This window comes from Juglans microcarpa x Juglans regia, chromosome 3D (assembly GCF_004785595.1).
Source record: "Juglans microcarpa x Juglans regia isolate MS1-56 chromosome 3D, Jm3101_v1.0, whole genome shotgun sequence".
NCBI lineage: Eukaryota > Viridiplantae > Streptophyta > Magnoliopsida > Fagales > Juglandaceae > Juglans > Juglans microcarpa x Juglans regia.
In genome coordinates this window covers 33,567,431-33,594,948 of record NC_054598.1, presented here as the reverse complement: position 1 = coordinate 33,594,948, position 27,518 = coordinate 33,567,431, and the positions used below count along the sequence as shown (strand labels likewise).

Here is a 27,518-nt window from a genome sequence, read left to right as displayed (position 1 = left end):
TTCTCGCGCAGCCCCATTACGTGGGTCACATGTACTGAGTACCTTTTGTTTCGAGAAATCATCCAAACAGTAAAAAAAAGAAGCATAATTTTCTAGCTTTTTCTATCTTCTTCTTTTTGAAGGTCCTCACCCCCAAAGTGAGATTATGCTTTCAATCCTTTGGAGTGTGTTGCAGAAAGATAAAATCATGGAAGTGAGCAACATAATACTATTCATATCGCTCCCCCTCCCATGCATGGCTCCGACGAGCGAAAACCTCTCGACCGGAGGAGCTAGGTATAATAGGTATTTGAACCGGCCAGTGAAAAATGAATAGAGAAAAGGGAGCAAATTAAGGAGACCCATGGGGAGAACAAATGACGAAAGGTTAGGATAGGGTGAGACAGAATAGATCAAACGGGCAGGTAGGGTTTCTGTGGAAAAGCCTTTGTATGTAAGCAAATAGCACTTGGGTTGACCCTCAATAATCGCTAAATGAAGGATCTTGGTGTACCTGGATTTAGATTAATTTAGGGACTTGATGTTTGAATTCAATAAAACTGATCAATGAATAGAATAAAAGCATTGTTAATCATTTTATATTCATTAATCTAAATAGACAGTTTAATTTAATAAACATACATGCATACATATATATATATATATAAAACTAATTAATACAACTATATATATATATATATATATATATATATATATACACTCCTGATCACCAAATGCATGCCTTAAGAATTCCATGGGTTGGCAACAAAGTAATTAATTAATTAATGACGGTAATATGCCCGGCAACTCTATCCCTGGGATAGGGTTGATCGCGATCATGGAGTTGCTGGATTATTAATCATGTATGCCAACCTACTCCCTCTCTCTCTCTCTCTCTCTCTCTCTCTCTCTTTTGTCCTAGCGTTTGCCTAGCTTATACCAACATCGAAAGTACTAAACAAAAAGACTTTGCTTGGACGTGGTTCATGTTGTTTATGAACTGATCAGACATTGCTTAATTAATTTGAATGCGAAAGTACTGTATATATGTACATAATGCAATTAGATGTTAATGGATATTGGGGGTGGTTCGCAAATTCTGAACACAATATATAGCTAGATAACTAAAAAAAAAAAAAAGGAAAATAAAGTTATAAATGCAGTTAATCCTGCTCTGGAAAAAGCTATTATTGCAAAAATTGGTAAATACAACCATCATTAAGAATTTCATCTCGAAGTTTCTAATTTTTATCTCTAGAGGAGATCTACTCAACATGTAAGATTTTTCATTTTCCTTTTTCGACAGTACTAACAGGTCATTTTCCTTGCAAAATAACTATATATGGCTGACATTTTATACACATATATGACTCACATAGAGTATCTTATTTTCAATCGAAGTCTCAGAATTCGTACAGAAACTGATCTAAGCATTTCGAGCGTGCATTACATATATATGCGCTCTCGTTATTATTCCGTGACAGTACTATGCATGCAAGAGTACTACTAGGGTTACTTTGAACTAGTAATTAAGGTTGTTGATGAGATACAAGGCATTGCTTGTCAGCCTGGCAACTTCCAAGATACGTTTTCTGACCTTGTTCTTCACCTTTTCGCTTATTTCTTGGCCTTCCTCAAACACATCCAAGCACGTATTCTCATCCGTTAAGGCCGCGCTCACCCAAGTCTTAATGTTGGACATCTGGAATTCCTTATCCCAACCGCTTAATTTGTCCATGGCATCCAGGGATTCTCGGAGCTCATCAATGGAGCTTTTAATGTTCACAACGCAGTCCTTAATCACTGCAGTTTCAGAACTCGTCAATGATCCCTTCTGCTTCAGTTGATTCGATACTATGGAGGATACATTCTGTGCAGCTTCTAGGCCTACGGAAAGGCTGGTTTTGCAAAGCTTTTTGGGATTTGCTTTGATTTTGGAGGCATAGGGGGAGAGGGACATGTAGCATAATTGTGGGTATGTGGTTGAATTGCAGGATGTGATGATGTAATTTTCGTAGGTTTGGCTGGTATTGGTGGTGGCTAAGACTGCTTGAAGCGTCGACATGAATAGAAGAATGAGAAGCATCATGAAAACATGGTATGAGATCAGTGGATGTCTAGGAGTGGTGTTGGCTGCCATCTCTCTTTAATTCTCTCTTTTTTCTATGCACTCATGCTTTTGTGGAGGAGCCCAATATATATAGGATGGAGATCTAGAGCTGTAGGCCATGCAGGTGGCCGCTACGGTGATCATGATCATGCTGTAGAAAAGATCAATAAGAAATGATCAAAATGATACTCTAGAAGAATATAAGTGAATAATAGAAAGTTTAGGTACGTAATTTCAGAATTAGGCCGGCGTCCAAGGAATAAATCGATCACATGTTGGTATATGCATACCAAAAGGAATATTTGTAGGTCAGCACGACACGATGATGTCAACCAGCTAGCTAGCTTTGTACGTACGTCTTCATGATCATCCATTTCGCATTGATCATCGTGCTCTGCACATTACTGAAATTAATGGTATTAATAATATTATAATTATGTTCTGTAGTTGAAAATATTATGCATAGATTGATTATATAATCTTATAATTCAAGTCAACCATAATTTTATGTAAGTCAATTACCATGGCTAGCTGTTTGTATAATTGATATTTATATGGTTTGATAACCAGAGATGGTACTTGCCGACATTAATCTCGGCCGGCCCCGGCCACCTCCCTTTCCCGAGGTTGAAATTTGTAAAGAGATCATAGTACATAGGCATGCATGCAGTTGGAAACTTGGAATAAGTAAAAGAAATTTGAAACATAGAACTAAACATTGGAGGCCAGCCAGGGCCAAAAAGAAACAAAGCGGGTTTTAGGGATATTGAGTTTAGCTAATTCAGTCCATGACCTGCATGCAATGAGAAAAGCTGAAATGATTTTAAAAAGTCAGACGCAGATCCATTGAAGAGGATCGGAGATCATCAGGAACTTGCAAAATAACTAAGGTTTGATGGAAAACGGGTGTGGAAATAAAGAGTACTGGGTTTGTAGTACATTAGTTCACGGGAGTTACGGATTTTCTTCCACTTGATTTCTTAAATTAATACCTACATATTTAATTGACAATTGTTAATTACTAACAAGAATTATTCTCTATCATGTCTTAAGAATCTGTCGTCGTTCAATATTGACAATGGGACATGAGTAGCAAATGTCCAACTTTGGGCTTGTTTATTTTTGCAGATGAGATGAGATGAGATGAGTTGAGATTAAAATAAAAAAATTTAATAAAGTATTGTTAGAATATATTTTTTAATATTATTTTTATTTTGAAATTTGAAAAAATTGAATTGGTTATTTTATTTTATATTGAAAATTAAAAAAATTGTAATAATTAGATGAGATGAGATGTTTTTTAAAAATAAGCGAGTTAGTTGACTAGTTATACTACTCCCACCGATAAGTTTTAATCATTTGGAAATGCATTTGTTATTGAATAATTACAACCGTGGTCTTCAAACGTGCATTTCCATGTTAAAAAAAAAACATGCATTTCCAAATTATTAAACTTAAAAAAAGAGGTTTTATACTTGAATTTGAAGGTGCGTGAGAAGCCGGCCATTGAAATATTATTGGACCGTTGGTTAAATAATGGCCGTCCATTGGCCCAATGTGACATCCTATAAAGTCCATGCACGTGTCTACGTACCTTGATAACATCTTTTTTTATTTTTTATTTTTTTTATAGATTATTTACAATTTCTCTAGCATGAACTTAGGGGTGCTGGTGTGCACCCTTCCCACACCCCGTCCCTGGCATGGGCAGTCGGGAGCCGGTTTGCCTCTCGGAATCCAACCCCGCACTCATTGGGTGGAGACCCCCGTTTGTACATGTCCACCCTCTTGTCTGTCCACCCAGGGCAAATAGACAACTATCACATTTGAAAACACTAAAAAATCCAAATTACAAATTACAACAAATCCGGAAAAAAAAAAAAAATCCTAAACTAGTAAACTTAAACTTCCCATAAAATCAACTTAGCTTATCTCAAATTAATTATTGATGTGATCTACTATTTTTTTAACTTCTCATAAAAAGTTAAAACTAATCTCAACTGGCCATTTCATACATTCAATCACATCTTAATAAGATTTACAGAATACTACTATTCATAGATCAACTTAGATAATTTGAAATCACTTTAGCATCCAAATGCAGCCTAACATATATGAGTTCAAACTCTACAAAGAACCACAACCATGGCCATGGTTCCCTTTGCAAACCCATGGCCATTTGTGACCATGGGTTTCCACGACCATTTGTCCTTCTAGAAGGAGAAGCTAAGAGGAGGATGAGAAGAGGAGAAGGAGGAGGAGAAGAGGAAGTGGCAATGTGAGAGAGAGAGAGAGAGAGATAACCTGAGAGAAAGAGAAGGGAAAGAAAAAAAGAATGCGTAGGGAAAGACTTAGGTTTAATTATATAAATATATGATTATAAATATTTTGGGCTGGACTATAGGGGGGCCGGGATGCGGGTATGGGGGCGCAGACTTTGGCCCAGCCAGCCCCCCACCCTCACTGCCTTTCAAGGATGCAAATAAGACACCTTACCCCGCATTTGACCGGGCGGGATTTGGGGGGGGGGGGAGCTGAGAAAGAGTAGAGCGGTGGAAGGTGGGCGGATGGGGTGCCGTGCCCACCGCCCACCCATGCATGAACTATTACTTCATCCGAATAAATACTAGTTTTTGAGACTTGGGAAAATAAGGAACTGATATAGAAAGTCCAAAATGAAGTCCAAGATTATAGGGAATTTAAGTTTATAAGTAAAATGGACAAAAATATGGTAATTCACGGAAGAAAAATTCAATTACATTTTATCCCATTTTTGGTACGTACCACTCCCTTTCCTTATCTATCCAGGCAAAACATATTTTCTATGGCGCCCAATTTGTCGTGTAGTACTTTTTTCAAAATAAATTTTTATAAAAGACTTAAATTAGTGAGATTATATTAATATATATTAGTTGTACGGACGTGCATTAACTCATAAGAAAAATAGTGTGTGGATGCTTCTGCGGCATCATATATATCTGTTGTCGTTCTCTCTATGGCATGGAATCGATCTGTATATACAGCGCTGGTTGTGATCGATCTGTGCTAGCTACTGCATATACTGTGGCTCTTCATTTAGGATGAGGCTAAGCTCTCCATGAGATTATTTTTGTCGCAATGAGTTGCAGTCTCGTACAAACGGATGTCACAACCATATATAACTACACTTAGCCCCACAAAAAATAAAGAAACGACATCATTAAGAAATATAAGAGGACTGATTCTTATTTTTACTACCAACTTAACCATAATATTCTATTTTAAATTTTAATAATTGTTATAATGATATGCTGTTTTACAGAGCGCGAGTGTGGAAAATGGAAATACTACATTCTTTCTCAAGGATGGATCTAAGCCAGTTAATCAATGAACTAAAACTACAAAATCAAATCTTTCGTGATTTGTGTGGATTATGACGCACCCAAAAAACTTCAGCCGTTGACATGGAGAGTCATGACTTGTAGTTACAAGCATCATTTAAGAGGCCCTTTTGGGAGGGGACATGTTACTGATAAGAGATGTTGCTGTGCCAATTGTAAATACTTGTACCAGAAACCCTGGAAAAGTTCAACAGAGGAGATTAAACTTGCAGTTCAGATGTAAAGTAACCATTACTTATGATTATATAATCAGCATTAAAGATTTGAACTCACCAAACAGAACAAGAGCAGTCTCCAGAAGTTCCAACTTCTTTGTTTCCCATTTACTTGGATCTCGGATAAGCTACTCAGAAATCACAAACAAAATCAGGGCATTTCAACAACAATAACAATTGTAAGTTCCACAGTAACTAACTGTTTACACCAAGCATAGATATATATTCATTTTTAGAGATTGTGCTCTATAACTGCGTATAAGTGATTTTATAGATGCCTGGACAGATGAGACGATCTTACCACATGATAGAAGTGATAAATCACAAGTTTGATTATATTATTTACTATTACTAATTGCAATCATCTTAGCAACTTCACAGTATGCAGCAAATCTCTTTTTTTATATACACATGTATATTATGGCCCATATTTAATCAGAGTATAACTACTGCCATTTATACATACTATCACAATGACATCACAAAGCTACAACGTGCACATTTGAAACAGATATTCAGAAACATACAAAGCTGTACCCATTGGTAATTTTTTCAAATGCTTGTTGAGTAACAGATGTTCATGGGGTTACAAAATTAAAGGCATTATGAAGAAATGATCTTTTCAAGTACTGTTGTTCAGTTGGATCATCTGCAAAAGACTTTCGGTTCTCTACTTGGACCCCATGAAAAATTTGGACTTGTGGAAAATGATTCTGATCTAGTACTTCATGGCCTAGTAGAAATAGAAGGTGCATCCACATGGACAAAAAAGGATTGCAATCATTTTGATAATAATCGAGTGCCATTGCTTCTTTCATCCAAAGCTGTAACCCCTTCGATATGATCCAATATAGATCTTATTTTACCTTGATCAAAGATATTTCTATCAAGACATGAATCAAAGTAGGAAGATCAGCTGAAATGTGTATTCGAAAGATAATTATGATAAGATTCCACAGGCATAGAATTTCTCTAAGGAGAGGAAGGAAGGCTTTTTTTCGTAATATTTTATTCTATTATTTTTTTCTAAAACTGTATGTCTGATGATCTAATAGAGACAAACTAATTCATGCTTCCTTAAGTTTCTACTCCAATGCATTGATAGGTACACCAATGAAACCCTGCTGCTAAGAAGCTCTCTTTGAGTACTGACTTGGAAACAGTTAATTGAGTTGCAGCAGTTTTTAGTTTCTTGCATAAAGAATGTGAAACTTTGGGAGTAGATCAAGAGCCAAAGAAATCTATTAAGCCAAGAGAGACTTGGCTTGCTCATGTTATTATGGCGTTTGTATGGCATGATATGGATAACTACAAAATAACTGATTTCAATTTAACTACTTCCATTTAAAGGCCAATCAAACTAGAACATTGTGGTTGAGGGGTTTTGTTTTAGTGAACATTGAGGTTAAGTTGACTGAGCAAAAGTACAAATTCAGTTTACGTTGCATCCAATGACTGGTGAATCCAATGACTGGTGATGCTTCAACTACTTTATTTACCCCCAAATTCAGATAATGAGATGTTTTCTAATACTAACAAGAAGTATATTTGAAAAAAAAAAAAACAAATGCCATGAGCAAGCCAAGTCTCCCTTGGCTTAATAGATTTCTTTGGCTCTTATCTACTCCCAAAGTTTCACATTCTTTAAAGCAGTATAGTTAAACATCATAATTTTTCGTACTAAATCTCCCAAGTAAAAGAGTTCAAGACCTACACAGCATTAGTGCATTGCTAACAACTAAATTAGGACACTGTTTATGGGATGCAATATTCATAATGAGCTCAGATATGTATACAAATGATAGGACCTCTTAACTATTTTATATATTACTCCAGGTCCTGACTTAATTACTCCATCCTGTCATATAAAAGAAAAACTTTGCAATTTTTGAAGGTCACTCTCTATCTTGTTGCTCTTACCTTTTTTTGCTCAATTCTTTTTTCTTTATACTTTCAACGTTCAACATTCTTGATTGCTTTTTAAAGTTCTCGATAATAACCAACATTGGTGAGAAAAAACCCTTCTTACCTCTAACATAAAATTGCTCTTAGAAAGACAAGCAAGCCAGATAAGTATCGTGGTAGAAGATCCAACCATATAGATTTTTAACAAGCCCACTCGACTACGTCTTTGACCTACAACACAACAGGAATAAATATCTAACAATTGAAAACAGACGTGTAAGTATGTAGTAGCTTGAAAAAAGATATTTAGAATATGGTCAGCTACCTAATTCCCCTAGTATCAGAGAAACAAACCCAACAGCAATAGCGAAAATAGCAATTCTATCAGGATCCTCCTTTGAGATTGACAGAACTGTGCATACAGTTCCAATTAATTGAATCACAGCCTGCAGTAAAAATGCAAATCCAATCAATAGAAAATCCAAAGGTAGCCATTTGACATAAATGATATGATTAATCCCTGCATGTAACACCACTACTATTGTTTGCAATATCATAGAATTAAAGCAAAGAACCATAACACCTCCATTGAATAGCCAAAATTTCTCACCTAAGGTTTTAAAGCATAGTATACCTGAAATGGTCTAGTCTATATCCAATCTTACACAAGCCAGAACAATTTCCAAGTCAAATTTAGTGTATCTTGGGTACCACCATTCAAGTTTCCGTGGGTACAACAAACCTTTTTTATAATCTTATGCAACTATTGTTACAATATGAATCCAATCATCAATCCATCTGTTGACCTAGATCAACCTGTATCCTGTTTAGACAAAGCAACAATCTTTTCTCGTCCGTGGAATATGGGTATTAACTTGTTGGCCGCATCAAGCAGGAAAGAAAGAAAGAAAAATAGTTTAAAATAAAGATTTAACCATCTAACCGAATAACTGGCCATCGATACAACGCAGGTAACAGAGTTACATACTATTTCTACTTAAAAAAACAAAAAACGCCCAGAGAAATAAAGTCGATAACTCTAAAAAAAATTTAAACAATTTTGCTCCTGCATCCACCACTTAAAAAATCAGACACACAATTAAAAAAAAAAAAAGGTTCAAAGTTTCTTTGGAATTTAGGAGCTACTATCTATCACGTGCATAAGCCCTTAATGCATACAGAAAAATAAAACGTTATTACAATTGGTAATGGGATGTAGAAAACAAACATTAAGAGGGAGTACTGAACCTGGGTGAAAATCAGAGAGGAGAGACGAGACTTCCCTGAAGCTACCTTCTGATACCCTAAGATCCAAAGAAGATTAAATCTAGTTCATTCTTTATTTACACAGAAAAGCCATAGTGAAGAACAATAATGCTCCTTGTTAGAAGCCTTAAGGAAGGTTTGTGCAGGATTTACGTGAATCGACGACCATCCGATAGGAGAAATCAGAGCCATCTGTCCCAGAAGGTCTCCCAGATGCTGATTTTCTCTGCTGCATCGTCTACTTCGATTTTCTGTCTAGGTTTCAGACTTTCAGTTGGTTCCGCTTTGAAACCTTTGAAATGAGTGGGGTCAGAGTAGAATTTTTTGTAAGATGGAAGCAAAGGATTGGTTTTATAAAACCGAATCGTGATAGTTGTAAACGAAACTTTGACCCTATAATTCTCGGAATTTTACCTTTTACAGTGGCCTCTGGCTCTAATAGATTATTAAAGTGCGTAAGATAAACATTGGGCCGAAACAAAAATTCATTGAATCAAACAATTAACATATACAACTGCATGTATAATACCATCGACAATCTAATAAGGGAGGGTTAGATGAATCGAACATTTAAGACATAGCTCTGTAAAAAATTTACATTTTTTTTGGAGAACAAAAGAATAAATTTGACATATACCCTATTCCTCAGATAATATTCAACTAGCAATGTGTGCAACAGAGGGTTGAAAAATATAACCTGGTGTGTGCTAGAAGACAACAAAACTTTGTGCGCACAATCTGTCAAACAGGTGAAGTGCAGTAAAACTTCACAACTTAGGAACTCTAGAAGAATCAATGATTTTGGCCGAGTATAGCCACAAAATCTGCCAAACAAGGACCTAATTACTCGACAAAGACCATCAACTCCTGTATCAAAGTTTCACTTAATTTGCCTTAGCAATAAAAAAAAAATACTGTATTTTGATCTGTGTTAGGGGTTAACTCAGAGAAAACAGATGAAATGGAAAATAAGATAGAACAAGAAGAACCAATAATCGAGGCAAAATCCTACCTCCACAATGAATCAACCATGCACTTCTGATGACTTTCCCTTCCCGAGTTCTTCCTTTTATACTTCTGTACATTTCCAAACAAAATGCCCCGTATTACATTTACACTCATTATGCTAAAATTCGAATTACACCAAAACGCACCGTTCTATTTATTTACGAAGACTCAAACGCAATGTTTCCTTTCCTTACCAACACCTCCCAAAATGTAGCGCTTCATCAAACTCAACGCAACTTTTCTTCTACTTCAAAAGTCTGTTACTCCTCCTGTACCCATGAAGACCTCCCCTGCTTAAAAGAGTCTTGACCTCAAGGCAACAGTTGTTTTTCCCCTTTGCATTTTCTCCTTCATATCCCTCCTCCTTGCCGATCCTCTCTTTGGCTTCCTAATTCTCTCCCCCCTTAAAGAAACTTGCCCATATACTATCTTGGTAATGTGTCCACCCATTTAACCAGTACCTCAATTACTGTTTGGTTACCCATTTTCCTCATTCATCTGTCCAAAATCACTTAAGGGTCAGATACTACCTTCGCGATTAACTGGTGGCAATGTTGGCAGTGGAGTGATATGCTGACCAAGTTTATTCTCAAGGCAAGGAACATGGAATACAGGATGCATTCTAGCTGCAGTTGGTAAATCCAACTTATAAGCCGTTGTTCCTATTTTGGCCAACACTTGAAATGGTCCATAATAACATGGAGCCAGTTCAAGGTTGTGCCTCAAGGAAACAAATTTATGTCTGTAAGGCTGTAGCCTTAGGAAAACCCAATCCCCCACTTGAAAATTACTCTCAGTTCTCTTCTTATCTGCAAAAAACTTCATTCTCTCTTGTGCCTTCTTCAAATTCTCTATAAGCAGACTCAATACTTCTTCCCTTGACTTCAGTTGTTCATCAACAACTGCATTCATTGTTGTGCCAAGTACACAGGACAATGGTCTTGGAGGTAAGTAACCATACAACGCCTTAAATGGAATCATTCAAGAGGAAGAATGAGAAGTGGTATTATAACACCACTTAGCCAAAGGAAGCCAACTACTCCACCCTTTAGGCTTTGGAAGACAAGTGACATTTGTTTTAGCAATTCTAAGTTTTTATTAATGTCACCGTTCTTCATTAAATTTTGACTTGATCTTTCCTTGCCAGTGGCACTTTGTGCAAAAAATGGTAGGCCGTTTAGGCAGCCCCTTGTTCATCACTTCATTGTATTTGTTTTATCGGCACATAGAGAATTGAATCCTGATCCCCCCATGACAAACAATATTCGAAGGTTGTAATCAGGACTTGGAAATCTGGTTCTCAGATATATAAACCTTTCTTTGCCTGAAATAAATTCAATACACAAAAATCTCATGGAATACATTCAATACACAACAAAGTGCCTAAAAAATATTCAATACACAAAAAAGTCCCTAGAAAACATTCAATACACAAAAATTCCTTAGAATACATTCAATACACAAAAAAATATTCAATACGGACAAAATGTCCCTAAAATACATTCAATACATAAATTGAATCATATCATTACAAGGTTATGATCCATCCAATCCAAAGTGCACCGGTTGTGATCCATCCAACCCAAATTGCATATATAAAGAATAAAATGTACATATTAATTTCAGCTCGATATTAATATTAAAATGTCGAAAAGTTGGGTTCCACTTACACTTTCTTGACTCTCAATAATTGTTTCTCGGAGCTGGGTTCCACTAATGTCAAAATCTACGCTTTCTGGAACAACCTAGTGATAAATACTCGTTAAAAAATAGCCAAATATTGTAATTCAAATATCAATATATAACTATTAATATATCTGCACGTGTCCAACATTGGATATATCCATCTTTGAAGGGCCAAATAAATTCCTGCAAGTGGCAACCACTGGTGTATCTCCTCCATCTCGCTAATAATCAAGTAATAAATAACAATACAAATTTGTCATATTTGCATTAATAAAATATAAATAAACATGTAATACGGCCAAAATATGTACCTATTTGCGTTTCTCCTTTACTGGTGCTTTGTTTGTCTTCACTTTAACTTTCTGCATGTCTTTTTCCATCCTGGATACTTTTCTCAGATATGGGGGTCTGCCTTTCTCCCTCACAACAGGTGGACTGAGTACTTGCTTTGAACTACCAACTATAGTTGTGTCCTTTGTCATACAACCAATATTAGAACTCGTTAGGGTCATCAATGGGGGTTCTTAGTTGTCACGATATAAGTCAATCATTGTATATAACTTATTAGTTGCATCCTCAGTATGCTCTTTTGAACCAGCTGCATGAGTAATCATCTGATAACAGATATTCAATAGACTTGTATATCTGTTAGCATTTGCCCGCTGATCCCTGCGTCATAGCTGCTGCGGATTAACGTGTATTTCTTTTTGATGTTCTTCATCCATCGATCTAAAATGTACCTATCTGACAAAAATTTTATCCCGTTACATTTGAATATGGCCAAAATGTACCTATGCAATATCCCCTTCATCTGAAATAATCCACAAGAACACATTGCAGGTACATCTTCCTCACTAAAGTCCACAGAATGTGTAACCAGTTTAGTGAACTCTTCCACACGAATTTCATCCTCTACCAGATAGGTGTTTACTGCACCATCACTTTTAAGTAAAGCTAGATCCATATCGATAATGCCGGTAAGTTGCTGTTGAACTTCCCTGAATATAACATTTGTGTACAAATCTTGAGATCTTTTTTCAATTGGAGATCTAGATATGCAGGGAATTGTGATGTTAAATGAGTAGAAGTTCGCACTATTTTCATTTTCATTTTCATTCTCAATTTTCTTTTTCAACGCGTTGTCAAACTGGTCGACAGACTCTTTCAAGTTTGTCTTAGCATGAACATAATTGTCAAAAAAGGCATTCATGCTCTTGCTCCGTTGTGCTGTACTCATTCAAGTCCAAAAAAATGATTTCAAGAATGCCAGTACCTAATGCTCACGCTCAGCGTATAAACTTTGCAACCGGACATTCTCATGCAAGTCGTATGTGGTGATTAACTAATCCTAACGTTTCTCAAACTCTTCAACACTTTGGGAGTCATACACACATTTTATCAATGTATTTTTCAGCCCACTTTTGTAAGAACCATGGGAGCCAAACTTTTCAGAGACTTTCGTCAGTATATGCCATAGGCAAAATCTACATCGACTTTTTGAAAGACAATAGCAATTGCATTTTTCGTCGCTCTATCTTGATCAATGATAATAGCTTTCGGAGCTATACCATTCATACACTACAACTAGGTCTGGAATAACCACACAAAGGTCTTCGTATCCTCATTAGAAATCAATCCTGCTCCCAACAAATCTGATTACACACATCACCGAAATATTGGTAGGCTGCTTTATTACGAGGATCTGCCCAGAAGACATTTTTTAACTTCCTGTCATCATTTAAATCCATCAATGCAAAAAACTCAAGATTTTCGTACTGCATCCTACAAAAATACTCTCGAAGAGCTCCAGCAACACCTTTTTCAAGTCGTAGATGTCTTGCATTGTCGATGTAATTATGACAATCCTTTTCCAAAAAGGGGAGGTTCTCGATTCCAACCGCGCCAACGACAAGAGATCTGAATTTCTTATTCATTCGGATGCCAACTAAATCGTTTGTATCGATGACTCTTTTTACGAAGTCACTCACTTCTCTATTACACTAAATCCAATTATAAAAATTGGCTCTTTTTGGAGTTGATGGGTTGTGAACAAAAGGGACTTGGCTTTGTGTCATCAGAAAAATAATATTTGTAGTTTTATAGTATACAAGTTATGCAGATTTTTTTTTCATGATGTTGAGAATCAGATGAACTCTTGAATCTGTACTTGGTGAGGGCAAAAGTATCAAAAACAGAGAAGGCAAATGAACTTGGTAAAAATACTGAACTAAATGAATTGAATTATTTACATCAGACTTGAGTCCTATTTATAATACATGAACAACATAATAACAGAATAAACTGAAATAACTAACTCTTCTTTAATTATTCTCTTCTGACTTTCTATCTATTTTAAGTCTTTCTTCTTTCCTTTTTAATTCCATGCTTTCAATGTGAAATGTAACACTCCAACACCCCCCCTCAAGATGAACATGGATGTTAATGATGTTCATCTTGCGAAGATTATGATGAAAAGGTAGAGATCCGAGGGGCTTTGTGAACATGTCTGCTAGTTGTAATCTTGATGGAATATAGAAGAGTTCAATAACATGCTGCTGTAATTTTTCTCTAATCAGATGACAATCAATCTGGATATGCTTTGTTCTCTCATGTTGAACTGGATTTGTGGCTATGGACATTGCTGATTTACTGTCAGTATATAGCAAAGCTGATTGTGAATGATTGATGTCCAGGTCCTGCAAGGCATACACAAGCCCTTGAATTTCACATGTTGTTGTTGCAAGGGCTCGGTACTCTGCCTCTGCAGATGATTGACTGATTGTAACTTGTTTATTTGGTTTCCATGAAATCAATGAGTTGCCAAGAAAAATTGCAAAACCAGTGACACTCCTTCGAGTATGTACACAACCTGCCCAATCACTGTCTGAAAAACCCTTTAATTGAAAATTTGATGAGGATGGAAAAAAGAGACCTTGCCTTGGTGTGGCCTTTAGATACCTCAATACTCGAGTGGCTGCTTGATGGTGACTGACAATAGGTTTTGCTAAAAACTAGCTAAGTACTTGTACAGAATAGGCTAGGTCAGGCCTAGTGATAGTTAAGTAAAGTAATCTACCAATAAGTCTTCGGTAACCTGATGGATCTTCATATAAATTGGTATCATTTGCTGACAACTTGAGGGTAGATTCCATAGGAAAGGCAGCAGGTTTTGATCCAGTGAAACTAGTGTCTTCAAGTGTGTCAAGTACATACTTTAATTGCCATAATGAGATACCAGTTTTGGACCTTGCAACTTCCAAGCCAAGGAAGTATTTCAGCTATCCTAAGTCTTTAATGGTGAACTTTTCATGTAAAAAGGTCTTCAACCTTTCAATTTCCAGAATGCTATCACTTGCCAATAACACATCATCCACATAGACTAATAAAACCATAAAGGAACTTTCAGATTTCTTAATGAACATAGAGGAGTCAGAATTACCTTGAACAAATCTATAGGTAATAAGCGCATTGGATAGCTTGGAAAACCATTGCCTAGAGGCCTGTTTTAAGCCATAGAGGCTCTTTAAAAGTCGACAAACTTTCTGTTCTCCTTGGGCAGCTAATCCAGGAGGCAATTCCATGTATACCTCTTCATGTAAATCTCCATGCAAAAATGCATTATTTACATCTAGTTGATGGAGATGCCATTGTTTGATTTTAGCTACAACAAGTATTAATCGAATGGATGTAATCTTGACCACATGAGAGAAAGTATCAAAGAAATCTAGGCCTTCTTGCTGAGTGTACCCTTTTGCCACCAATCTAGCTTTATGCCTCTCTATAGTTTCATTAGCTTTATATTTCACTTTGAATACCGATTTACAGCCGATAGTCTTTTTATTTTTAGGAAGAGTAACAAGCTCCCAGGTTTTATTTAATTCCAAAGCATTAATTTCATTTTTTATGGTAGCTTGCCATTCAGGTAGTTTATAAGCTTGTTTGTATGTTTGGGGTTCTGGAAAATTTGTGATAGAGGCTAAAAAGGCTTTATGTGATGTAGATAGTCTGCTGGTAGAAAGGAAATGGTAAATGGAATAGAAATTACCTTTAGCTGGAGAGCAGTCAGTTGAAGTAGATGCCTAAGTTGCACTTTGAGATGAAGAGACATTACCACAATAATAGTCCTGTAGATAAGAAGGTTTTTGTTTAATTTTGGATGATTTTTTGAGCTGTAGAACTTCTGGGTGAGTTGAATCAGATGTTGGATCCATATTTGAATAAGAGGGAAGTGTAGGTGAATCTGATTCAATATGTGTATAAGGTTCAGAAAAAAGAGTAGGATTATTATGTGGTGATTCTGATTCCACATTTTAATATGGGTTGAAGTATGAGTTGTTGGAAGGTGAATCTGAAAGGATTTGTGAAATAGGAAACAAGAAAGAATGGATTTCAGGACTTTGTGGTAGCACTTTGAAAGGAAAACTTGTTTCATGGAATATTACATTCCGAGAAACAAATATCTTATTTGTGTTTAGATCCATGAGTTTATAACCCTTAATATAAGAAGGATATCCTAGGAATATGCACTTTGTGGCACTTGAGTCAAATTCCTGTCTGTGACTAGTTAATGTTGATGCAAAGCAAAGGCAACCAAAAACTTTTAGATGAGAAAGGTTGGGTGTTTTGATAAAAAGTTTTTCAAAAGGTGTTTTGTTTTGAAGAAGAGGAGTAGGAATTCTATTAATTAAGTGTGTTGCAGTAAGCACACAGTCACTCCAAAAAATTAATGGTAGATTTGCTTGAAACATTAATGCTCTAGTAGTGCTCAATAGATGTTGATGTTTTCTCTCAACAACACTATTTTGTTGTAGAGTTTCTACACAACTTCTCTGATGCAAAATACCATATTTATGATAAAATTTTGTGAGTAAGAATTTTTGTCCATTATCAGACCTTATAGCTTTGACAGAAGAAGAAAACTGATTTGCTATCATTTTACAGAAAGTTTTGATTAAAGATGACACTTCTGATTTAGCTTTAATCATGTATACCCAAGTACACCTTGTGAAGTCATCGACTATAGTTAAGAAATATCTAAAACTAGAATAAGAAACAGTGCCAAAAGGATCCCATATGTTGCAATGGATCAAATCAAAACCTTTTGTAGAATTACTTTGTGATACAGAAAAAGGAAGCCTTCTTTGCTTTGCTAAAGGACATATGTCACAAACATTTGTACAATCAAGAGTGATAGTAGATTCAATCTGTTTGAGGGAATGTAATCTTGAATTAGATACATGTCCTAATCTACAATGCCATATATCTAATTGTTTGTGAATAGAGGATAAGGCAAGAGGTACATAATTAAACTGAAATGAATTGTAGGTTTTAGCTTTTGATGGAGCTTGAGTCAGATGGTAAAGTCCTTCTTTCTCAAGAGCAATCCCAATCATCTTCTCCATTGATTGGTCCTGTAAAAGACAACGGGAAGCAGTAAAGGTAAGAGAAAGATTAGATTGTTTAGTGAGTTTGGAAATAGATAATAGATTGAATGAAAAATTAGAAACACACAAGACATTATGTAAAAGTAAGGAATCTGAGAGACATACAGTACCAATATGTGTAGCTGGAACTGTAATACCATTAGGAAGATTTATGGATGCATTAACTGGTTTAGGTGTAGAATGGTATAAAAGTGGTGAACAGATCATATGATCTGTTGCACCCGTGTCAAAAATCCAATGCAAATTGGAATCTTATTTAGAAGTAACAGAATTACATGAAAATAGAGTTTAGGTGCAGGTTGCACTTTACCAGAGAAATGAGAGGTGGTGACAAGGTTAACAGCTGGTTGTAGATGATTCTGGTTGGAAGAATTGGGTTGTATTGAATTTGCAAGTGCCATTAATGGACCATATGAAAATAGATAAATTTAGACCCATATGAAAAAATTATTTTTTTAATAATGGACCATATTATTTTAATATGCAAGCCTTACCCTAATAAAACAATTCTAACATGCAAGGTAATCTCAAAGGCTCGTTTTGTGCCATTTAATGAACGAAGGAAAATTACGAAGGAAATTTTGATCGGTGGTCACCCTATGGCCTATCTTGTGCAAAGTACATTTTTATCATTTTATTTTTATTTTTATTTTTATTTTTATCTATCACAACAAACAAGCTAGTGGATAATCAATCAAAGACATGAGGAGTTAGTTTTTTTAAAATAATTTTAATTAAATGTCGTTTTAAAAATTAAAAAACATATTTTTGTAAGAAAAATGATTTTTAAATTTTTAAAAAACTTGAAAAAAAAAAAAAAATCAAGACCACCCGCAGTGGCTAGTGCCCAATATATGATTGGTCCGACTGTTTTCTGTTAACCATGGCATTTCTTCCTTGGGTGGCTCTACAGCGACAGCTGGGGCTTCCGCTAGATCATTTTGTATTTTTTTACTTGTAATTTTTTAACATTTTTAAATATTTTTTTTAAAAAAATTCACAATATTATTAAAAAATACTTATTTAATTAGTAAGAAAAAAAAAACCAGCAATAGCCTCCAGCGGGTGCTATTAGTGGGAAGAACAGTATTTTCCTTTCTTCCTTTTCACGCTGGTGGTGGTTCTGCTTTTAATTTCCACACCAATAAAAACACAGCCACACAATAAAATGATACATTTATTTTTCTTTACAATAAAATGGTACATATTATATGTATGTGTGTATGTATATATATATATATATATATATATATTTATATGGAAATGGAATAAGAATATGAGTACTACTGCATTGAACAAAAGTTAGATCAGATCCATCCTCAATAATACAACAAACTTGAATTTTGAAGACCCGAAAATATTCCTTCTTCTTGCTCAAATTTTTTGGCTGCATCTTCCATTGCTGATACGTCCGACCTCAGAAAAATAGTACGTTCGTGTCCACATGAACAATGAAGCAAATCAATCTCTGCAATGAATAGGGAGGCATTAGCACAACAATCTCATGTATAAAGTTCTTAAAACACTTGATTGAATAAATGATTTAAACACAGTTGAATAATAAATGAGAAGATTGAATAATGCTAGATACAATACTAGGGCATGCAAGTCCCGCATATTCCATTTTAAAAAAAGTGTGGTCTATTATTAAAAAAAAAGAAAATACTAGTTTGCTGTCTGAGTTTGCCTTCTCACTTTGATTGCTTGTGTATTTAAATTTTATTTTTTAAATTTTTTTTCTTAATGGTTAAGGAAGTGACTTTTAATGTATTGATGTATTTTTTTAAAAATATTTAAATATATTAAAAAAACATGAAAAGAAAAAGAAGAAAAAAATAAAAATAAAAATTTGTGATAGGTGGCACGCCCAACAGTTATTGTTGGGCAGCAGCCTAGCATGACTCTTTAAAAAATGACTTTTTTATTTTTTATTTTTATTTTTAAATTGATCTTAAATTATGCACTGTTTTCAAATAGAGATGCAAGATTTGCATGCATAAGACTTCAAATAACATTTCTCATAATTTTTCAGGTCTCAATTCTCATTTTCAGTAATTTTCCAGCAAACTTTCTAATCATTTTAGACTTAAATTTTTAGTAACACTGTTGTCATACCATGAAAGAGGCATAAAGGAACAGAGTTGCAGAAGTTGCACATATTGAATGCCAAGTAACAGTCGCGCTTGCAAAGGCCGCATAAGAGAGTTCCTTGAGCATGTGGGGAAGAAGCAGATGATGGTTTTATGCGATGAAGCGCCTGCTTATGCTGCCTTATGAGGCGTACAAAAGAAATCTTGACAGCACGCTGTGAGACTACATCTGTGGATGAGTCACCAGAATTGTCTTGTTTCGAAGACATGAGTAAAAGCATTGCTTCATTACAGAGGAGTTCCTCGTATGATATTATTGGAATCTTCTTAAGAAGGGCATATCGTTGACTGGCCAATTCCCCCATTGGAAACCAATCTGCAGTTGCAAAGTTTACTGCCTCTCCACAATTAAAACCTGAAATTTAACAGAAAAGTGATTAAGGTGACAACTACTGGCAAGCAAGTACACAGAGAGAGAGAGAGAGAGAGAGAGAGAGAGAGAGAGAGAGAGAGAGAGAGAGACAGAGAGAGACAGAGAGACAGAGAGACAGAGAGAGGTTTACCATGGCTAAATCCTGCATGATATGCTCTAGGAAAGGTAATGACAAACTCCCCTGGCACCTGCACAGCCTTGTAGACAGGTACATGATGTTGTAGCAAAATACTTGGAAGAAACATTGTGGTTTTTTCGGAAAGCAGTTCAAAAGCACCATCCTCTCCATTGGATGATATGATATCTCGAGAGTAAACATGATCATGGACTACCCTTTCAAACTGCGGAGCTGCATGACCAGGAACTCCATACCAAGTTTTGGGTGCACCAGAGTGATGATAGTTAATGCTGAGAAGGAAAGTTTTGGTTAGGACATATATAATATATGAACACAGTTTTGAAAACAGTTGAAGTATGGTTTTTTACCTGTACAGATAGTGATCTTCCACGTGCCATGCAAACATACCAAATTTCATTCCAATGTAAAGCATTGGATCCGTAATTCCCTGGATTCATGTCCATATATTAAAAAAAAAAAAAAAGGCTCTAACAACATATATTGAAAAAAATCTGATGATGTAGCTTGAAGATTTTAGTAAGGTATGGACAATGGTCAGCATACCGGAATAACTCTTCCAACCAAACGCAAAACGGACTTGTGAAGCCTTGACAGATTCTTCAATCAAAGAATCAAATTATAATATGAAACATAAAATAGATGACAGAATACAATAGAGAGCAGAATTCAAAGGATAACATTTTAAGTATCAAATCAGTCATCATATTGATCTAAGTTTTGGTAAAGAATATAGGCATTTTGTTTAAAATGAGGAGTGTAAAACCTTCAAGTTCCATTTGCTCTTCCCAAGCTGATCCCTAGGATCACATGAAAAGGCACTGCCATCAACATTGACTCCATATTCAACGGTTTCTTTCTTTCCACGAACCAATCGATGCCAGAACTCTTTCTCCATGTATGCAGGAGAATCACATGAAGAGCAAGAAACTTGACAAGCAGATTCCTTGTTTGCCATCTTCTCGAACTCACGGTAGGTATATTGCCTGAAAATGAAAAAAGAACGCCATATTGCTCATACAAAATGAATAGTACTACCATATAATATCTCACTATATGCTCGTCAGTATCATGTGGAAGTCACCTTCCTCTTCTATAAAATGAGATCTTATCATTCACATCCCATTTAGCAAGCCGAAAAGGTTGCACTACAGTTTCGAACTTGAAGTTCCTATGTTCTTTCATCAGTACCACACTGGCTGGAACAGAAGCATCTATTGGGGGAATAATCTTGCAGATTCCTGAAATATTGTAATGCAAGGAATTGACTCAGGGATATTTAAAAAATTTCCATTGAAAAACTTAAACCATTAGTAAAGGTAAACAAAAAACTAGACCCCGTTTGGATACAGAAACGGTTTCATTTCATTTCATCTTATCTCATCTCATCATAACAACTAATTTTTCAAATTCTCACACAAAATATAATGAACAATTCAATTTTTTAAAATCTCAAAACAATAATAATATTAAAAAATAATATTCTAATAATATTTTATTTAATTTTTAATTTTCATCTAAAATCATTTCATCTCGTCTCACTATCCAAATGGCACGGCTTTAACTTCCAACAAGAAAATGTGAGCACAGAAAATTAAAATTTAATACAAAAATTGATGGGCTAAACAGTAAGCAAAAAAATTGTATCTTTTCATTATCTCATACCATATTTAGAAGCTTCAGGAGCAATATTTTGAAGATAAGTTAGAGGATCCTCGAACTCTATCTTCGATGGATGGTATACAGGACACTCTAAAATGTCATCTATCCATTCTAATTCTGCGAAGTGAGACTCATCAATCGCAACATTCGCTGCACGCGATGTAAAAGCTTTTGCAGCCTTCAATGGACTTTGTTTTTTCATGTTAGTAGAATTCGTCCCTCTCCCTGAGAAGAAGATGACCAATGCAAATTATAAAGCATTCCCACCAAATTAGGCACGAATCTTCATAATTTCAAAACTTTACCCGGCAGAAACACTTCCAGACACGAATCCGAGAAAATTAGACAGTCAAAAGAAACACAGAGAAAAAAAGAAGCCCTGGAGAAACCGAACCTAGTAAAAACCAAAAATCTTTGAAACCTATACTTATAACTTCAGTTTGGTCCCCAACAAAACAGAGAACAAATGAGGGGAAAAAAGGAAGAAGAAAAGTTGCATCGTTTCGTTTTCGTCTTCTTATTTCAGTAGTAGGATTGATTTTCTTCTGTAAATCCTGATAAAACGGAACAAGAAGAATCATGTTCTACTAGTTCTACTAATTTACTTTCCTTCTAATATTCTTCATGGAATTTTTAGAAACCAAACAGGGGTAGATCAGTAAAAGAAAAGGGTAGAGAAAGAAAAAAGTATACCGGAGAAAGAAAGGATATACAGGCGAGAGAAAGAAGAGATCTTTGTGGGGAGGTTGCAAGAGTAAGAACAGAAAAAACCAGACAGACAATCTCTGAAAGATTTCAAAGAAGATCTCTCAAAAGATTTGCAAAACTCTCAAAGGGTTGCAGTTGGCTCTGTATAGGCAACCGTTGGTAGTTAAAAAGAAGTATCCGTCTAATTAGTACTCATTTCAGTTGTCTACGAAGGTGTGAGCGAGTTCCTGTCCGCCACGTCAGATAAAGAAGATTCTCTTCGGGTTCATGAGAATTTTTGGGGACACGTGGAAGCATCTTAAAAGATTTTACGAAAGTTTACATGCAGAAGCGAAACAGCTTACACTTTGCCCCCATATCATGAATTAAATTTATTCTTTTAATTCTTTTAATTCTTCTTTGTATCTAAATACTTGCTTTGGTCACTGTACACAAATAGTATTAATTCAATTGAGATATTTTTTCTCCAGAAGCTTCTCTCGACCTATTCTCTGCTAGGGTTTCATCCCTTTGCTATGCTAGGATTTCGCCTCTTTGTATTCTCTTAGGGTTTACACTTTATATGATATCAGACGTCTTTTTTTGATTGCTTCCATGGCGCCATCTCACAAATCCATCTTTTGAGGATTCTACTTTTCCTTACTTTCTTCATCCTTGTGATAGTCCTGGTGTCCTTTTGGTCACTTAGCCTTTTCTCGGTGAGAACCATCATGCTTGGTCTCGTTCGATGTCCATAGCTCTCTCGGCGAAGAACAAGCTTGGATTCGTTGATAGATCTATTCCTAAACCTTCGAATTCGACGGATTCTGATCTCCTTTCTCAATTGCTCCGATGTAACAATATGGTGATATCTTGGATTTTAAACTCTGTTTCTCCTAAAATTTCTTCTAGTATATTGTAAATTACAACTGCTTGTGAGATTTGGTCAGATCTTAAGGAACGATTTTATCAGAAAAATAGACCTCACATTTTTCAATTGCAAAAATCAATTTCCTCTCTTTTTTAGGGTTCTCTTTGGGTGAGTAATTATTTTACTCGTCTTAAAGGCCTTCGGGATGAACTTACTAATTACAAGACTGTTCCTGCTTGTTCTTGTGGAGCTTTATGAACGTTGAACTCCTATGTTCAATAAGAACGTGTTTTACAATTTTTGATGGGATTGAATGAATCTTTTGCACCTGCTTGTGCACAAATTTTGCTTATGGAGCCTTTGCCTCCTCTTAATAAAGTCTTTTCTCTTGTTTTACAAGTGGAACAACAACGAGAAATCTCTTATGTTTATCTATCCCTATTGATTCACATGTTTTTGCTTCTCAAATTGATGGAACCAGATCTATTAAATCATTTTCTAAGAAGGATAGACCAGTATGTAAGCATTGTGGAATTACTGGTAATGTGATTGAAAAATGTTACAAGTTGCATGGTTTTCTCCTAGGCTACAAACTGAAATAGAGGCAGCAATCTATGGCTAATAATGATGTTCTTAGTGATAGCAATTGCTCGGCCGTTTCTCCTTTTTCCTTGACTGAAGCTTAGTATCAATAGCTTCTGTCCATGCTTCATCCTTCTAAATCTATTGATGAAGTTCCTTCTGCTGTAAATGCAGTTGTTTCAAATTCTTTTTCTGGTATTATTTTTCCTCATAATAGTACTCACTCTGTGTTTTTTTGTTGCTTAGTCTGCTTCATTTGATTCAAATTCTTGGATTCTTGATACTGGAGCCACTGATCATATGGTTCCTTCTATTGATTATTTTACTTCTATTACCAGTTATGTTAATGCTTCTGTGAAGCTTCCTAATGATCAATCTGTATTTGTTACACATATTGGCTCTGTTTCTATTTCTGAACATCTTGTTTTACATGATTTTCTATGTGTTCCAACTTTTAAATTCAAATTGATTTCCATAGAAAGTTAACACAATCACTAATTTGCTGCTTTCTGTTTTTCTCTGACATTTGTCTAATACAAGACCTGATTTGTTGGAGGCTGATTGGAGTGGGTAGATTGCAGGTAGGCCTTTATATACTGCAACAGTTAGACCTTTCTATTTCTAAACCTACTTCTTTTTCTAGTACATATGCTGCTTGTTTACCTGATACAATATCTTCACATGTTTGCTCCATTTCTTCCAAATGCTCTAATTATGAGTTTTGTCATAATAGAATTGGTCATCCTTCTAATTCCAGGATACTGTTTGTAAATAGTTTTGTTCCTAAATTGACTGTTCCATGCAATCCTTGCATGATTTTTCTTTTAGCTAAACAAAGGAAATAACCTTTTCCTAATAATGTTCATTTGTCTGCTGCTCCTTTTGATCTTGTTCATTGTGATGTTTGGAGTCCATATTCTGTACCTACTGTTGAAGGTTATATATATTTTTTGACTATTGTTGATGATTCAACTCGTGCTATATGGCTTTATCTTCTTAAGCATAAATATGAAGTTTCACATATTTTTAGAGTTTTTTATAAAATGGTTTAAACACAATTTCATTTAAAAATAAAATCACTTCGCATTGATCATGGCACTGAAATTTCATTTGCTCATTTTTTGTATTCTAAAGGTATAATACATCAGCACAGTTGTTTTGAGACTCCTTAACAAAACTCTGTTGTGGAGAGAAAACATCAGCACATCCTTAATATAGCTAAAACAATGATGATTAAGTCTCATCTGCCTATTCATTTTTGGGGTGATGCTGTTTTAACAGCAACTTATCTCATTAGTAGGCTTTCTACTCCTCTTTTAACACAAAAATCTCATTTTGAGCTTTTGTTCAAAACTTCTCCCTCTTATGATCATTTAAGAACTGTTGGTTGCCTTTGTTTTGCTTCAGCTTTACAAAGATCTTGAACCAAATTTGATCCTTAGGCTCGAACTTGTAGTTTTCTTGGTTATCCTTTTGGCATAAAATGTTACAAACTTCTTGATCTAAAAACAATCAATCTTTTATATCAAGAAATGTTGTATTCTATGAACATATTTTTCCTTTTACTTCTCAAAATACCACTGATTTTTCTTTTATCATACCTTCTATTTTTCCTGTTGGATCTTCAACTTTAGATTCTTTAACTGTGCCTTTGACAACATTTTCTACTGATCTACCTCTTAACTCCTCTTCACATTCTCATTCAAATGATTCATCTGTTCAGTCTTCTTCTTCCTCAATTTCGGTCATTGTACCATTGCCTTATGATTTTCCTAGAAGATCTTCTAGAATCAGAAAGGTACCTGGTTATTTGCAGAATTTTCATTGCAATTCCTCTTCTGCACACTCCACATCAAATCCTTCAACAATTTCTGATTAATCAGGTTCTTCTTCCCTTTTGTCTTCCTCTCCTAAATATGTTATTTTCAATTTTCTATCTTATGCTAATCTTTATCCTTGACATAAATCTTTTGTTATGTCCATTTCTGTCGATACTGAACCTGAGTTCTTTCATTAAATTGTCAAGCACTCTCATTAGCCATGTTAGCTGAGATTGCAGCCTTGGAAATTAATAATACATGGTCTGTTACTTCTTTACCTCCTGGTAAGAAGCCTATTGGCTGCAAATGGGTTTATAAGATTAAGTATTGTGTTGATGGTTCCATTGAATGATATAAGGCAAGGTTGGTTGCCAAGGGTTATACCAAACTGAAGGATTGGGTTATTCTGAAAACTTTTCACCTGTTGCTAAATTGGCTACTGTTAGAACTCTTTTGACCATTGCTGCCGTGAAAGGCTGGCATCTTACACAGCTTGATGTAAATAATATTTTTTTTTTTTTTTGCATGGGGACTGATTTGAAGAAGTATAAGTGGTTTTACCTCCTGGTTTTCATGTTAAAGGGGTTCCAAGTTTGCAAGTTGAACAAATCACTCTATAGTTTAAAATAAGCCTCACAACAGTAGTTCTCCAAGTTTTCAGCTTCTATACTCAGTATGGGTTTTCAACAATCCAAAGCTGATTATTCTCTTTTTACTAAGATTGAGGGTTCATCTTTTATTACCCTTTTTGTCTATGTTGATGATATTCTCATATCTAGTAATAATATGCAATTTGTTGACCTTTTAAAGTCCTTGCTTGATGAGAAGTTTAAGCTTAAGGACCTTGTAAGCTCAAATATTTTCTTGATTTGGAAGTGGCTCGGTCTCTTGCTGGTATTTCTTTATGTCAAAGAAAATATTTTTTGAAGATTCTTCAAGATGTTGGTTTACTTGTTTCTAAACCTGTTGCCTTTCCTAAAGAACAAAATATTAAATTGAGTAAGGATCTGAGAGACTTGTTGCCTAACCCTACAGTTTATAGAAGACTTGTAGGTTGACTTCTTTACCTCATATTAACTTGGCTAGACTTGTGTTATTCTGTTAATAGGCTTAGCTAATACATAGCTCAGCCTAGACATCTCTATTTACAAGTAGCCTACAAAATTCTACAATATATCAAAGGCACTCCTGGTTTTTCTTTCCAGTTGCCAATTCATTATCTCTCAAAGTTTTTGCTGATTCAGATTGGGCCTCTTATCCTGACAATTGAAAATCTATAAGTGGTTATTGTGTTTTTCTTGGAGATTTTTTGGTTTCTTGGAAAACAAAGAAACAGACCATTGTTTCTAGATTTTCTACAGAAACTATTATAGATCCATGGCTTCTACCACTTGTGATATTATTTGGTTTCTCACTCTCTTATCTGATTTTGGTATTTTGCATACTCATAGTGCTCAACTTTTTTGTGATAGTCCGGCTGCCTTACACATTGTTGCCAATCTAGTCTTCCATGAAAGAACAAATCATATTGAGTTGCATTGCTATTTTATTCGAGAAAAAAATTCAAGCTGGAGTTATCCAAACCTTTCATTTGGCTTCTAATCATCAACTTGCTGATGTGTTAACTAAACCTCTTGGTTTTCAGCAATTTCATCACTTAGTTTCCAAGATGGGAGTTCATTCTATATAATCTCCATCTTGAAGGGGGTATCATGAATTAAATTTATTTTTTTAATTCTTCTTTGTATCACGTGTGAGTCACATGTATTTTATTTCCCTATGTGCTGATATAAATACTTGCTTTGGTCACTGTACATGCACGGTTTTAATTCAATTGAGGTATTTTTTTCTCCAAAACCTTCTCTCGACCTTTGCTCTACTAGGGTTTTGCCCCTTTGTATTCTCTTAGGCTTTGCACTTTACACTTAATTTCCAAGATTCCGAATTGATTTCCTTTGAAAATTTCCTTGTTTATTTATTTTGATTTATTTATCTATCCTTTTTTTTTTATTATTATTGAAAGCGTATCCTTCTTCTTGGATCCTATATTTATCATCACCAATCAATTAAAAATTACCACATCAAAATGTGCGACTGAAGATGATAAAATTTAATATAGGATCAAGAGTAACATTTCTCATTTTGTAATTCCTTATTAAAATTTCAATTATAGAATATTTGATGCATGGGACTTTTGTAGAATAAATCAAGCAATAATAAATATTATATATAGAATAAATAAGA

At 35.1% G+C, this 27,518-nt stretch overlaps 3 protein-coding genes across 5 annotated transcripts; all 3 read right to left on the bottom strand.

Annotated features, from left to right (window-relative positions):
* Nucleotides 1-1,501: 1,501 nt before the first annotated feature.
* Nucleotides 1,502-2,145, bottom strand: LOC121253833 (pectinesterase inhibitor 4-like). The gene has a single exon (XM_041153752.1). It carries the CDS (start codon nt 2,117-2,119, stop codon nt 1,502-1,504), a length of 618 nt encoding a protein of 205 aa, XP_041009686.1. The 5' UTR covers nt 2,120-2,145.
* A 3,145-nt stretch (nt 2,146-5,290) lies between these two features.
* Nucleotides 5,291-9,926, bottom strand: LOC121256608. Of its 3 annotated transcripts, none has more exons than XM_041157449.1 (7): nt 9,868-9,926; nt 9,009-9,147; nt 8,838-8,893; nt 7,915-8,035; nt 7,714-7,820; nt 5,743-5,812; nt 5,291-5,646 (listed from the first exon to the last, which is right to left on the bottom strand). In XM_041157449.1, the coding sequence occupies exons 2-7, from the start codon at nt 9,088-9,090 to the stop codon at nt 5,567-5,569; spliced, it is 516 nt and encodes a 171-aa protein (XP_041013383.1). In that variant the 5' UTR covers nt 9,091-9,147; nt 9,868-9,926; the 3' UTR covers nt 5,291-5,566. The 3 variants fall into 3 exon arrangements, with proteins under 3 accessions (XP_041013383.1, XP_041013384.1, XP_041013382.1); XM_041157450.1 differs by lacking the exon at nt 9,868-9,926 and adding an exon at nt 9,553-9,847; XM_041157448.1 differs by lacking the exon at nt 9,868-9,926 and having other exon boundaries at nt 9,009-9,234.
* Nucleotides 9,927-18,277: 8,351 nt separating this feature from the next.
* Nucleotides 18,278-21,516, bottom strand: LOC121255247 (lysine-specific demethylase JMJ706-like). The gene is made up of 8 exons (XM_041155522.1): nt 21,318-21,516; nt 20,737-20,893; nt 20,419-20,638; nt 20,199-20,252; nt 20,003-20,082; nt 19,647-19,924; nt 19,109-19,498; nt 18,278-18,461 (listed from the first exon to the last, which is right to left on the bottom strand). The coding sequence occupies exons 1-8, from the start codon at nt 21,514-21,516 to the stop codon at nt 18,313-18,315; spliced, it is 1,527 nt and encodes a 508-aa protein (XP_041011456.1). The 3' UTR covers nt 18,278-18,312.
* Nucleotides 21,517-27,518: the final 6,002 nt, after the last annotated feature.